At 42.6% G+C, this 14,935-nt stretch overlaps 1 protein-coding gene across 1 annotated transcript in view; it reads right to left on the bottom strand.

Moving 5' to 3' along the window:
• Positions 1-14,935, bottom strand: part of GALNT12 (polypeptide N-acetylgalactosaminyltransferase 12) — a 530,970-nt gene that overhangs the window by 416,736 nt on the left and 99,299 nt on the right. Inside the window, exon 3 of the mRNA XM_073630755.1 lies at positions 6,216-6,405. Coding sequence (XP_073486856.1) covers positions 6,216-6,405 — 190 coding nt within the window. The remainder of the gene's footprint in view (positions 1-6,215; positions 6,406-14,935) is intronic.

The following is a 14,935-nucleotide window of genomic DNA, read 5'->3' as shown; positions in this document are numbered from 1 at the left end:
GATCCCAGATTCTGAATGCTGAAGGGTACGGAGAAATCGCAGGCCAGACATTTTCTCATAGACGGCCAATGGAAAAGTAGACAACAAATTATAGATGACCCGGCACTGCAAGGACTCTCCTTCTGGCAGAGGATCCAGCTCTCCCACTTCATTAGCTCATTACCATCACCAGTCGCATTCAGGAGGCAACTAACCCCCTTTTGAGATGTTATGTCTAGACCGGACACCACTGAGACACGCAATTTCTTTAACATACCAGCTACTGGTGTCCCCACAGCCAGAAGCAAGACCTACGTACATAGAAAGATGGGGGCGAGATTTAGGACTAACATTTACGGATAAGCAGATTGACCGTATCATCCTTTTTTCTCACAAGACTTCAATATGTGCAAGACACCAAGACGGGATACAAAGTGTTGTCCCTGCTGGTACTACACACCAGTAAAGATACACAAGATGTTTCCTCAATCAACAGATCTATGCTGGAGGTGTGGGGAGGAAGGTGGAACACTACATGTCTTCTGGTCCTGCAAGTTGATAAGGCCCTTTTGGACTGAGGTGCATCATCCAGAAGTTCACGGATCATGAGTTGCCGGATTCCCCCCCAGTTCTTCCTTCTGCATCATCACACGATCCCAACTAGGTGCTACAGGAAAACTATACTGCCATTCTTGCTCACGGCAGCAAAAGGCTGCATCCCATTGTATTGGAAACAGACCCAGCTGCCGACGGTGGCTGTGTGGTTGAAGAGAGTAGCAGACATACATGCAATGGAGGACTCGGTGGCCCCGGAAAAAGGCCTAAATGAAAAATGCTCTAAAAAAATGGTACGTCTGGCATGAGTTTAGCTATTCTGAGGAATACAGTTAGTAAATAGACCCCCATGAAGGGGAATAATTGCAAAAACCCCCGGCGGGAGGGGATGTGACTGGCCAGGGAAACTACTCCCCCCCGGCAAACTAATGGATATAATTCAGCTTTCCCATCTCCCTACGCTCCCACCTCTTCCCTTCCCTGATCCTCCTCCTCCCCCCACCTTATTATCCCCCTCTGTCTTTCGAACTTCTTGCTTCTGCCTCTTATCCTACCCGACGCAGGTACGTTGGACACAGACTCTTATGGGTCGGTGTGTACCAGCCCCAATCCCTTACCTAATCCCTTAAAATACGGCATATGCCGGGAACATAGCAAGGGGCCATGCAAGGTGCGGAGGACTCCTATTCACTAGACATATACCCTTCCTCTATTCAGATAAGGACATTTATATAAAATACTTTTATGATCATATAAAATAGAGGTATCGAGATTTACAGCATGTAATATCTTCATAACATATCGTGTTGAGCTTTCTGTATTCTTGCAAATAAAGAATTTACAAAAAAAAAAAATAAAAAAAATAATCAAAGGGTAGTTCTGTGGTCCTAGAGTGGTGGGTCTGCTGGTGAAGTAAAGAGGATTGAGCCACCCAGGATCTCCCCCTCCTGTTAGCGTAGTAGTGCAGCTCCTTCACCAGCCGACCCACCTCTCCAGGACCAAAGACTACCCTTTGACTATTCATGAAAAAATGTTTGATATATTTTTTTTTAATCATGTGGTACCGTTAAAGTCCTTAATATCAGTTCATAGGATCTTTTTTGCTTTATTTTTCCACATGGGGTGAACATTTATCTATTGAGAGTTCTATTGTTGTTATAATTACTTGTGAAGTGTTACTTTAATTGTTTCATTGAAGTCAGCATTACTTACCACTTCAATACAGGACACTTTCACGCCTTCTTGCCCAGGTGTCAGGGCTGGGCTCTCAGCCCTTCCTTCTCTGTGCTCAGCTGTCGGTTAATTGCCAGTACTCATCGTTCCACAGTGGCTCACCTGTTGATCATCTCCTGCTCCTCAGTCAAGCCCACAGCCAGCCCCTTCTGGCTATTTAAAACTGCCTGGTTCATTTATTTAATGCTTTCGCCTTGGTCAACATATCTAGAGACTCTCTGCTGTGTTCCTGTTAAAGACATACCTGGCTGATGTCCCTTCTGGTTCCTGATCCTGTCTAGTGCCTCTGACTATGCTGATCTCCTGACTATTTCCTGATTTCCTGGCTTGTTCTGACTACCCGATTTGGCTATTGAATCCTGGCTATGTTTTGACTTTGTTTACCTGTTGTACCATTTTATTAAAAGATGTGATGTTTACTGCATTTTCTGTCTCTGTCTGTTTCATGGTTCCTGACAGTAGGCATAGGCCATGAATTCAGAAGATGCAGGCAATCCACCTAGTGATAATATTTTTTCTGGGTTGAATGAGCAGGATTATCGCATGGATCAGTTTGCCATAGCGTTACAGATGCTTCTGATTCGCACTGCTTCCCTGGATTCTCCCACTGTGGCTGTTCCGATACAACCTGTGTTGCAGGCCATCCCTGCTGCTGCTCTGAGCAGGCACCCGCCTCGAATATTATCTCCTTAAGGAGGTATGTCTGGTTCCGCTCTGCTTCCCCAGTGATTTGGGGGCAATCCAGTTCAATGCAGAGGGTTTCTCAACCAGGTTGGGATATACTTTGAGATGCTGTCCCAGGCATTTCCCACTGACAGAAGCAAAGTAGGCTTCATCCTTTCTTTGCTTTCTGATTGGCCTGGGCAAACCCTCTATGGGAGACGCAATACTCAGAGTTCGTGGCTTCCTTTAAAAGGGTATTTGACGTTTCCGCATGCTCCACATCTGCTGCCAAGAGCCTCATGTCCATCAAATAGAGTAAGAGAACCGTTGCCGATTACACCATTGAATTCCGTACACTGGCAGCAGAGGTCACTTGGAACAATAAGGCCCTTGTGGCTGCTTTATTTCATGGTCTCTCAGATAACAAAGATGAGATAGCAGCCTGAGATATTCCTAAAAATCTGGAGAAGTGGCCAGGTAGGTCACTTCTTGAAGTCTTGTCCTACCCACCCGGAAAACGCTTGCACCTGAGGTCCTGTAGGGGACAGACCTTAGGTGGCATTGTTACGTCACTGGTTACCTTGAAGGATAAGTCTCTAGTTTCGGTTGCCCCTTCATGGTCTGAGTCGTCCATCTATACACAGGCTCTAATCGACTCTGGGGCTGCAGCCCTATTCATGGACAGTGTCTTTGTGTCTAAGCACTCGATTCCACTGCAGCTTTGTGACACTCCACTTGCCATTGAGGCTATTGACGGTAGACCTCTACAGCCTGCCCATGAGACTCATGAGACTGCTCCATTGATCATGGCCTTAGGGGCTCTTCACCATGAGATAATCCAATTTGAAGTAATTTCCTCTACTAATTAGCTGCTAGACTGCTTTTACAAGCAGCAGGAGGGAACATCCCCCCCCCCCAGTCATCTTCCATGGTTTTCTCGGGCTCTCCTGTCTCACCGGGGAACCCGAGAATGCAGCCGGTGGTTCTGCCAGCTGACCATAGAGCTGATCGGTGACTAGAACGACTCCAATCATCTCTATGGCCTAAAAAAACGGAAGCTACAAGCATTTCATGACTTCAGTTTCGCCGGATATAAACAGTGCCATTGGGAAATTGGGAAAGCATCTTATCACACCGATCCTGGTGTGGTCAGTTGCTTTAAGGGCTGAGGAGAGATCTAGAGTCTAATAAACCCCAACATTTTCAAAAACTAGTACCTGTCACTACATATTGCTATCATAGGGGATATTTAAATTCCCAGTGATAACAACAAAAATAATTTAAAATACAAATAAAAACAATAATATGAAAAGGGACAGTGTAAAAAAAAAAAAAAAGCACCCCTGTCCCCCTGTGCATCTGCGCAAAGGTGAATGCAAGCGTCGGTCTTGTGTCGTATGTAAACAGCAATTGCATCATGCATGTGAAGTATCACCACGAACATCAGATCAGGTCAGATCGAGGGCAGTAATTTTAGCAGTAGACATCCTCTGTAAATCTAAAGTCGTAACCTGTAAAGACTTTTAAAGGCTTTTAAAAATGTATATAGTTTGTCGCCGCTGCACGGGTGTGCGTAATTTTAAAGCATCTCATGTTTGATATCTATGTACTCGGCATAAGATCATCTTTTATATTTCACCAAACATTTGGGCAATATAGTGTGTTTTTCTGCATTAAAATGCAAAAAAGTGTTTTTTCCAAAAAAAAATTGCGTTTGAAAAATTGCTGTGCAAATACTTTGTGAAAAAAAAATTGCAACACCCACCATTTTAATCCGTAGGGCCTCTGCTTTAAAAAAAATTATATAATGTTTTGGGGTCCAAAATAATTTTCTAGCAAAAAAAAAATATTTTTTCATGTAAACAAAAAGTGTCAGAGACCAGAGACAGTAGGGAGTGGACATTGCTATTTAAGGTCATCTGAAGAATGACCAATGAAGATACCGGCTCAGTAAGACTAGTCAGATGGTACCCTCCTCGGGAGACAAAATGGTAGGTTATATTATTCAGCGAACAAGTTCATCTGTTAGTAAGAGGGTGATAATTGAGCAAATGAGGTTGATGTCCCAAAGTGGAGAGATAGGTGGTGGAGAAGAAAGCAATTGGAGGGAGTGAGAAAAAAAGATGGCAAATAGAAACAAAGAAAGGTGGGGGGAGGGGAGGAGTGTAATCTTCCCTAATCCAATCGCTAAATATGCCAATGAATAATAGGAACACAGACCACGAGATCGAAGTCTTTTAAAACTGTTCTTCCATATCATTTTTCTGCAACAGCAAACATTCAAGGTCCCTGATGCAGTCAAGTTCATTCACCTATTCCACAAGGGGAGGTGTGGTGGTTGTTTTCTAGTAGTGGGGTATGGCCATCCTGGAATTTGTTATAAAATGTCAAAGGACATCATTTTTGTGGACTTAATAGTTCCAGGAGTCATGAAGAGAAGGGTCAAAGTAGGAGAAAGCGGGATATGAGTTGCCATAAGCTTAGAGTGGAGGTTAAAGTGGTTGTAAACCTAGTTACACCACTTGTACCTACAGGTAAGCCTAGTTTAGGAGATATTTACCATATACGCTTGTGCTGACGTCATCGGCGCATGCGCACTGAAGGGCATGATTGTGCCATTTCTAAAGGGCCCCTGCCATGACCAGTGGCTCCTGCACGCATGCGCGGGAGCAACGTCATGTGACTCGGGCCAGTCATAGAGCCGGAGTCCACGGCCCCAGAAGGAAGAGGTGTGAAGATGGATGAGGCCACCAGTGGGGGCATTGTGGGCTTAGTTTGCAGGTAAGTGCAACATAATGGTTTTATACAGTATAGTATACAATGCATACTAGCCCATTATGCTTTTAGTTGTAGGGGAAAAAGAAGTAAAACCCATCAGTGTGTACCTCTTCTTTAAGGATTTGCAACAAGAATGCTTGGATGGGGGGGGGGGGGGGCATTCACACCATATATGGAGCATGGTGTCTTTAGAGGCATGGCATCACTAGCAAGTAACCAAAACTGTAGGATCAAACTGGTTAAGAATGGAGAGGCACCTGTACCACCTAGTTATGAATTTGAACGATTTTCCTGTACCTTGGCCACTAATGATGAGGGAGCAAAAGTTGTCTGTAGTTTGTTTTCCCAAGTTTGTGTGTAGGTGGGATAGTCTGGGTGAACAGCATGCCATTAAACACACTTTCCAATATCATTGCTGGTCCAACTACATTGGAATCTCTACTTTTACAGAAAGACCCACTAACACATACTATCTCTCAACTATATTCTATATTTTTACTTGTTAATTTTGTATGGAAATTTTTTAATAATGTAAGATCGAACTTAAGACTTTCGAGTCATTTTGGGGCAAAAATCTCAAGATACAGTGCAGGCCAAATTCAGCCCACGGGCCTTGTGTTCGACACATGTGCAACAGACGTTTTTTTCATCATAGTGAGCCAAGTAGGCAAGCAGTTTGCGCATTTTGTCGTTTTTTACAGAAAGATTTGTTTAACGGTTGAGCTAATATTGTGCAACATAAAATATTTTTTTTTTAAAAAAGGAGATGTATATATATATATATATATATATATATATATATATATATATATATATATATATATATATATATATATATATATATACACAAGTTTTTAACACTCCTATTAATGTTCTATGCAAATCCTTCAACAATTTCAGTTCATTTATTTATTTTAAAAAATAAGCAAAAGACATACAATTAAAAAAAAAGTGATTTAAAAAACATAGTTTATGCTGAGCAATATAATCCATGTGAAAGAAGGTACCTTTCTAGAAGTGGTTCCAACCAGCCTATATGACACTCACAATGGCAATCAAGGAAAGTCAAAACTTCTCCTTTGGCTTGGGAGGCACCAAGGAGCCGTGCTCGTACGAGACCTTCTCTCTTGTTTGCACGGATTAGTCGAACTTTCCTCAGTTTAGACACATATTCTTGCAAACGCTCCTTCAGATGTTCTATAACCATATTGAACATTACGTTACTACAATAGCAGATGAAATGAGTATTGTAAAAATAAGGTGTATGTTTACTGAACAAAAACAAAAACTCGATACACAGACCAACATGCAGGTACTATTAAAAATTAGCATGAAACACAGAACACAACTATGTATGCAAAACAATTTGCATACCAGCACCATGGTTTTGTAACACTGTAAAAATTAATGGTAACCACACCTGGAGGGTCCTGCTATATTTACCACCTATTTAAAAGGTTTGCTTTGGCGTGCTCAGTTTGGCTTGGTGTATTATGATAAAAGGTCTAGTCTTCCATTTTTTATTTATGCTATTATGGCTGAAGTAAAAGCCTGCTCAAAAGAGATAAATAGATGGTAAAACAAAAAGCAGAATCATGCACTAGTGTGTATATAAGTAATTCAAATCAGTAGTCCTGCTAGTGAACAACTGCTGACAATTTTATAGCCATTAAAGTGTAAAGGTCAGGCAGGATTTCCACCACTTTCACCTCACATTTATGAGGCATCCACAATATGCCTCATACTCACTTGCTGAAATCCAAATTGTGACCTTCAGTGCATATACCGCTTTATTTTGCATGAAATATAAACAAAAACAAGCACACATAATCAGAATATGATTTTGCAATTTTAGTTTGTCTTTAACACAATCTACACAAAGCACTCACTGGGGACTTCCTGTTAGCATAACAAATAACAAAAGAAAGTTACTACACAATCAAAATACAGATACAAATAGCAATGTAAACTAGAAAATGCATTTCCTGGGGAAAATGCGTGGGAATGCTGAATAGCTGAATTGCTAAAACGGCCACCATCAAAACTGCCCCCATCATATTGCCATCAAAACTGCCCCATCAGAATTGCCCCATCAAAACTGCCCCATCATATTGCCACCATCAAAACTGCCCCATTAGAATTGCCCCATCATATTGCCACCATCAAAACTGCCCCATCAGAATTTCCCCATCAAAACTGCCCCATCATATTGCCACCATCAAAACTGCCCCATCATATTGCCACCTTTAAAACTGCTCCATTAAAATTGTCCCCATCAAAACTGCCCCATCATATTGCCACCATCAAAACTGCCCCATCAGAATTGTCCCATCAAAACTGCCCCATCATATTGCCACCATCAAAACTGCCCCATCAGAATTGCCCCATCAAAACTGCCCCATCATATTGCCACCATCAAAACTCCCCCATCATATTGCCACCATCAAAACTCCCCCATCATATTACCACCATCAAAACTCCCCCATCATATTGCCACCATCAAAACTCCCCCATCATATTGCCACCATCAAAACTCCCCCATCATATTCCTCTATTATAAATCAGTACATTGTGTGTCTGTCCCCTCCCCCGGGCTCTGTAATCAGAGCTGAGATGCTCCAGCCACCTCCCCCCTGTGTATAACAGAAGCTTTGGTAACCATGTCAACAAAAGCAACACAGTACACTCTATTTAATAGCTAAAATTTCCTGAAATGACCACTAAACAAACAGCTTTTTCACAAAAAACTGTAAAAGATATCAAACTGAAAAGATATAGCCAGATAGCTGAATATTTTGTGAACATTTTAAAGTTTGTTTGGCGTCTGTAGGTGAAAGTATGAAGGAGCTGAAACTTTTGGGAGCGGAAGAAGATTTTAAGGATCTGAAGCATGCTTTCATTGACTTCAATGTTAAAAAAAGTGTTAAAAAGCTTAATATTTTAAAAAGTATAAATAGTAGAAAAAAAGTTGAAAAAGTCCCATCAACAGCTGAAAGAGACGAACGTTTTAATAGTTGAATGGTTTTAATAGCTGAAAGTATGCAGAAGTTACGCAGAGCCAAAAAACGTACGGAATAAAATTAAATTATAAAATTAAAATTAAAAATAAATAAAAACGAATAACAATAGTGGGACTGCTGAAGCAGTCCCACTAATTAAAAATAAATAAAATCGAATAACAATAGTGGGACTGCTAAAGCAGTCCCACTAATAATTACTAGAAAATGCATTTCCTGGGGAAAAATGCGTGGGAATGCTGAATAGCTGAATTGCTAAAGCGGCCGCCATCAAAACTGCCCCCATCATATTGCCATCAAAACTGCCACATCAGAATTGCCCCATCAAAATTGTCACCATCAAAACTGCCCCATCATATTGCCACCATCAAAACTGCCCTATCAGAATTGCCCCATCAAAACTGCCCCATCATACTGACACCATCAAAACTGCCCCATCGGAATTGCCCCATCAAAACTGCCCCATCAGAATTGCCCCATCATACTGCCAGCATCAAAACTGCCCCATCATATTGCCACCATCAAAACTGCCCCATCAGAAATGACCCATCAAAACTGCCCCATCATATTGCCACCATCAAAACTGCCCCATCAAAACTACCCCCATCAAAACTGCCCCCATCAAAACTGCCCCTATCAAAACTGCCCCATCATATTGCCACCTTTAAAACTGCTCCATTAAAATTGTCGCCATCAAAACTGCCCCATCATATTGCCACCATCAAAACTGCCCCATCAGAATTGCCCCATCAAAACTGTCCCATCATATTGCCACCATCAAAACTGCCCCATCAGAACTGCCCTATCAAAACTGCCCCATCAGAATTGCCCTATCAAAACTGCCCCATCATATTGCCACCATCAAACCTGCCCCATCAGAATTGTCTCATCAAAACTGCCCCATCATATTGCCACCATCAAAATTGCCCCATCAAAACTGCCCCATCATATTCCTCAATTATAAATCAGTACATGGTGTGTCTGTCCCCTCCCCCGGGCTCTGTAATCAGAGCTGAAATGCTCCAGCCACCTCCCCCCTGTGTATAACAGAAGCTTTGGTAACCATGGCAACAAAAGCAACACAGTACACAGTGTTTAATGGCTAAAATTTCCTGAAATGACCACTAAACAAACAGCTTTTCCCAAAAACTGTAAAAGATATAAAACTGAAAAGATATAGCCAGGTAGCTGAATATTTTGTGAACATTTTAAAGTTTGTTTGGCGTCTGTAGGTGAAAGTATAAAGGAGCTGAAACTTTTGGGAGCGGAAGAAGATTTTAAGGATCTGAAGCATGCTCCCATTGACTTCAATGTTAAAAAAAAAAAGTGTTAACCACTTGCCGACCGCCTCACGCATATATACGTGAGCAGAATGGCACGGGCAGGCAAAATCACGTACCCATACGTGATTGCCTTCCCGCGGGCGGGGGGTCCTATCGGACCCCCCCCCGGTGCCAGCAGCGGTCGGCATTTGGCTAGGAGCAATGAGAGACGAAGGGGAGACCATCCGATCGTGGCCCCCCCCTCGCGATCGCTCCCAGCCAATGAGGAACATCCCCTGCCTGTGTATAGTACACACAGGCAGAGGATGTGATGTCATCTCTCCTCGGCTCGGCAGTTTCCGTTCTAGCGCCGAGGAGAGAAGACATGTAAGTGCACCAACACACACACACACACAGTAGAACATGCCAGGCACACAAAACACCCCCGATCCCCCCCCCGATCGCCCCCCGACCCCCCCCAATCACCCCTCCCTGTAACACTGACACCAAGCAGTATTTTTTTTTTTTTCTGATTACTGCAGGGTGTCAGTTAGTGACAGTTACTGTGGTAGGACAGCGAGTGTTACCCCCCTTTAGGTCTAGGGTACCCCCTAACCCCCCCTAATAAAGTTTTAACCCCTTGATCACCCCCTGTCACCAGTGTCGCTAAGCGATCATTTTTCTGATCGCTGTATTAGTGTCACTGGTGACGCTAGTTAGGAACGTAAATATTTAGGTTCGCCGTCAGCATTTTATAGCGACAGGGACCCCCATATAGTATCTAATAAATGTTTTAACCCCTTGATTGCCCCCTAGTTAACCCTTTCACCACTGATCACCGTATAACCGTTACGGGTGACGCTGGTTAGTTCGTTTATTTTTCATAGTGTCAGGGCACCCGCCGTTTATTACCGAATAAAGGTTTAGCCCCCTGATCGCCCGGCGGTGATATGCGTCGCCCCAGGCAGCGTCAGATTAGCGCCAGTACCGCTAACACCCACGCACGCAGCATACGCCTCCCTTAGTGGTATAGTATCTGAACGCATCAATATCTGATCCGATCAGATCTATACTAGCGTCCTCAGCAGTTTAGGGTTCCCAAAAACGCAGTGTTATTGGGATCAGCCCAGATACCCGCTAGCACCTGCGTTTTGCCCCTCCGCCCGGCCCAGCCCACCCAAGTGCAGTATCGATCGATCACTGTCACTTACAAAATGCTAAACGCATAACTGCAGCGTTCGCAGAGTCAGGCCTGATCCCTGCGATCGCTAACAGTTTTTTTGGTAGCGTTTTGGTGAACTGGCAAGCACCAGCCCCAGGCAGCGTCAGGTTAGCGCCAGTCGCGCTAACACCCACGCACGCACCGTACACCTCCCTTAGTGGTATAGTATCTGATCAGATCAATACCTGATCCGATCAGATCTATACTAGCGTCCCCAGCAGTTTAGGGTTCCCAAAAACGCAGTGTTAGTGGGATCAGCCCAGATACCTGCTAGCACCTGCGTTTTGCCCCTCCGCCCAGCCCGGCCCAGCCCACCCAAGTGCAGTATCGATCGATCACTGTCACTTACAAACACTAAACGCATAACTGCAGCGTTCGCAGAGTCAGGCCTGATCCCTGCGATCGCTAACAGTTTTTTTGGTAGCGTTTTGGTGAACTGGCAAGCGCCAGCGGCCTAGTACACCCCGGTCATAGTCAAACCAGCACTGCAGTAACACTTGGTGACGTGGCGAGTCCCATAAATGCAGTTCAAGCTGGTGAGGTGGCAAGCACAAGTAGTGTCCCGCTGCCACCAAAAAGACAAACACAGGCCGTCGTGCCCATAGTGCCCTTCCTGCTGCATTCGCCAATCCTAATTGGGAACCGACCACTTCTGCAGCGCCCGTACTTCCCCCATTCACATCCCCAACCAAATGCAGTCGGCTGCATGAGAGGCATTTTCTTTATGTCCTCCTGAGTACCCCTACCCAACGAACCCCCCCCCCCAAAAAGATGTTGTGTCTGCAGCAAGCGCGGATATAGGCATGACACCCGTTATTATTGTCCCTCCTGTCCTGACAATCCTGGTCTTTGCATTGGTGAATGTTTTGAACGCTACCATTCACTAGTTGAGCATTAGCGTAGGGTACAGCACTGCACAGACTAGACACACTTTCACAGGGTCTCCCAAGATGCCATCACATTTTGAGAGACCCGAACCTGGAACCGGTTACAGTTATAAAAGTTAGTTACAAAAAAAAGTGTACAAAAAAAAAAAAAAAAAAAAAAAAAAAAACACATACAAAAATATAAAATAAAAAAAAAAGTTGTCGTTTTATTGTTCTCTCTCTCTCTATTCTCTCTCTATTGTTCTGCTCTTTTTTACTGTATTCTATTCTGCAATGTTTTATTGTTATTATGTTTTATCATGTTTGTTTTTCAGGTCTGCAATTTTTTATACTTTACCGTTTACTGTGCTTTATTGTTAACCATTTTTTTGTCTTCAGGTACGCCATTCACGACTTTGAGTGGTTATACCAGAATGATGCCTGCAGGTTTAGGAATCATCTTGGTATCATTCTTTTCAGCCAGCGGTCGGCTTTCATGTAAAAGCAATCCTAGCGGCTAATTAGCCTCTAGACTGCTTTTACAAGCAGTGGGAGGGAATGCCCCCCCCCCTCTTCCGTGTTTTTCTCTGGCTCTCCTGTCTCAACAGGGAACCTGAGAATGCAGCCGGTGATTCAGCCAGCTGACCATAGAGCTGATCAGAGACCAGAGTGGCTCCAAACATCTCTATGGCCTAAGAAACCGGAAGCTACGAGCATTTTATGACTTAGATTTTGCCGGATGTAAACAGCGCCATTGGGAAATTGGGAAAGCATTTTATCACACCGATCTTGGTGTGGTCAGATGCTTTGAGGGCAGAGGAGAAATCTAGGGTCTAATAGACCCCAATTTTTTCAAAAAAGAGTACCTGTCACCACCTATTGCTATGATAGGGGATATTTACATTCCCTGAGATAACAATAAAAATGATTTAAAAAAAAAAAAATATGAAAGGAACAGTTTAAAAATAAGATAAAAAAGCAAAAAAATAATAAAAAAAAAAAAAAAAAAAAAGCACCCCTGTCCCCCCTGCTCTCGCGCTAAGGCGAACGCAAGCGTCGGTCTGGCGTCAAATGTAAACAGCAATTGCACCATGCATGTGAGGTATCACCGCGAAGGTCAGATTGAGGGCAGTAATTTTAGCAGTAGACCTCCTCTGTAAATCTAAAGTGGTAACCTGTAAAGGCTTTTAAAGGCTTTTAAAAATGTATTTAGTTTGTCGCCACTGCACGTTTGTGCGCAATTTTAAAGCATGTCATGTTTGGTATCCATGTACTCGGCCTAAGATCATCTTTTTTATTTCATCAAACATTTGGGCAATATAGTGTGTTTTAGTGCATTAAAATTTAAAAAAGTGTGTTTTTTCCCCAAAAAATGCGTTTGAAAAATCGCTGCGCAAATACTGTGTGAAAAAAAAAATGAAACACCCACCATTTTAATCTGTAGGGCATTTGCTTTAAAAAAATATATAATGTGTGGGGGTTCAAAGTAATTTTCTTGCAAAAAAAAATAATTTTTTCATGTAATCAAAAAGTGTCAGAAAGGGCTTTGTATTCAAGTGGTTAGAAGAGTGGGTAATGTGTGACATAAGCTTCTAAATGTTGTGCATAAAATGCCAGGACAGTTCAAAACCCCCCCAAATGACCCCATTTTGGAAAGTAGACACCCCAAGCTATTTGCTGAGAGGCATGTCGAGTCTATGGAATATTTTATATTGTGACACAAGTTGCGGGAAAGAGACAATTTTTTTTTTTTTTTTGCACAAAGTTGTCACTAAATGATATATTGCTCAAATATGCCATGGGAATATGTGAAATTACACCCCAAAATACATTCTGCTGCTTCTCCTGAGTGCGGGGATACCACATGTGTGGGACTTTTTGGGAGCCTAGCCGCGCACGGGACCCCGAAAACCAAGCACCGCCTTCAGGCTTTCTAAGGGCGTAAATTTTTGATTTCACTCTTCACTGCCTATCACAGTTTCGGAGGCCATGGAATGCCCAGGTGGCAAACCCCCCCCCCCAAATGACCCCATTTTGGAAAGTAGACATCCCAAGCTATTTGCTGAGAGGTATAGTGAGTATTTTGCAGACCTCACTTTTTGTCACAAAGTTTTGAAAATTGAAAAAAGAAAAAAAAAATTTTTTTTCTTGTCTTTCTTTATTTTCAAAAACAAATGAGAGCTGCAAAATACTCACCATGCCTCTCAGCAAATAGCTTGGGGTGTCTACTTTCCAAAATGGGGTCATTTGGGGGGGTTTGTGCCACCTGGGCATTCCATGGCCTCCGAAACTGTGATAAGTAGTGAGGAGTAAAATCAAAAATGTACGCCCTTAGAAATCCTAAAGGCAGTGATTGGTTTTCGGGGCCCCGTACGCGGCTAGGCTCCCAAAAAGTCCCACACATGTGGTATCCCCATACTCAGGAGAAGCAGCTAAATGTATTTTGGGGTGCAATTCCACATATGCCCATGGCCTGTGTGAGCAATATATCATTTAGTGACAACTTTTTGTAATTTTTTTTTTTGTCATTATTCAATCACTTGGGACAAAAAAAATTAATATTCAATGGGCTCAACATGCCTCTCAGCAATTTCCTTGGGGTGTCTACTTTCCAAAATGGGGTCATTTGTGGGGGTTTTGTACTGCCCTGCCATTTTAGCACCTCAAGAAACGACATAGGCAGTCATAAATTAAAGGCTGTGTAAATTCCAGAAAATGTACCCTAGTTTGTAGGCGCTATAACTTTTGCGCAAACCAATAAATATACACTTATTGACATTTTTTTTACCAAAGACATGTGGCCGAATACATTTTGGCCTAAATGTATGACTAAAATTGAGTTTATTGGATTTTTTTTAGAACAAAAAGTAGAAAATATCAATTTTTTTCTAAATTTTCGGTCTTTTTCCGTGTATAGCGCAAAAAATAAAAACGGCAGAGGTGATCAAATACCATCAAAAGAAAGCTCTATTTGTGGGAAGAAAAGGATGCAAATTTCGTTTGGGTACAGCATTGCATGACCGCGCAATTAGCAGTTAAAGCGACGCAGTGCCAAATTGTAAAAAGTGCTCTGGTCTGGAAGGGGGTAAATCCTTCTGGGGCTGAAGTGGTTAAAAAGCTTGATATTTTAAAAAGTATAAATAGTAGAAAAAAAGTTGAAAAAGTCCCATCATCAGCTGAAAGAGACGAACATTTTAATAGTTGAATGGTTTTAATAGCTAAAAGTATGCAGAAGTTACGCAGAGCCAAAAAACATACGGAATAAAATTAAATAACTAGAAAATGCATTTCCTGGGGAAAATGCGTGGGAATGCTGAATAGCTGAATTGTTAAAACGGCCCCCAGCAAAACTGTCCCTAT

This window comes from Aquarana catesbeiana, linkage group LG05 (genome assembly GCF_042186555.1).
Source record: "Aquarana catesbeiana isolate 2022-GZ linkage group LG05, ASM4218655v1, whole genome shotgun sequence".
NCBI lineage: Eukaryota > Metazoa > Chordata > Amphibia > Anura > Ranidae > Aquarana > Aquarana catesbeiana.
The sequence above is the reverse complement of the archived record's forward strand: the minus strand, read 5'-3'. Positions and strand labels throughout refer to the sequence as shown.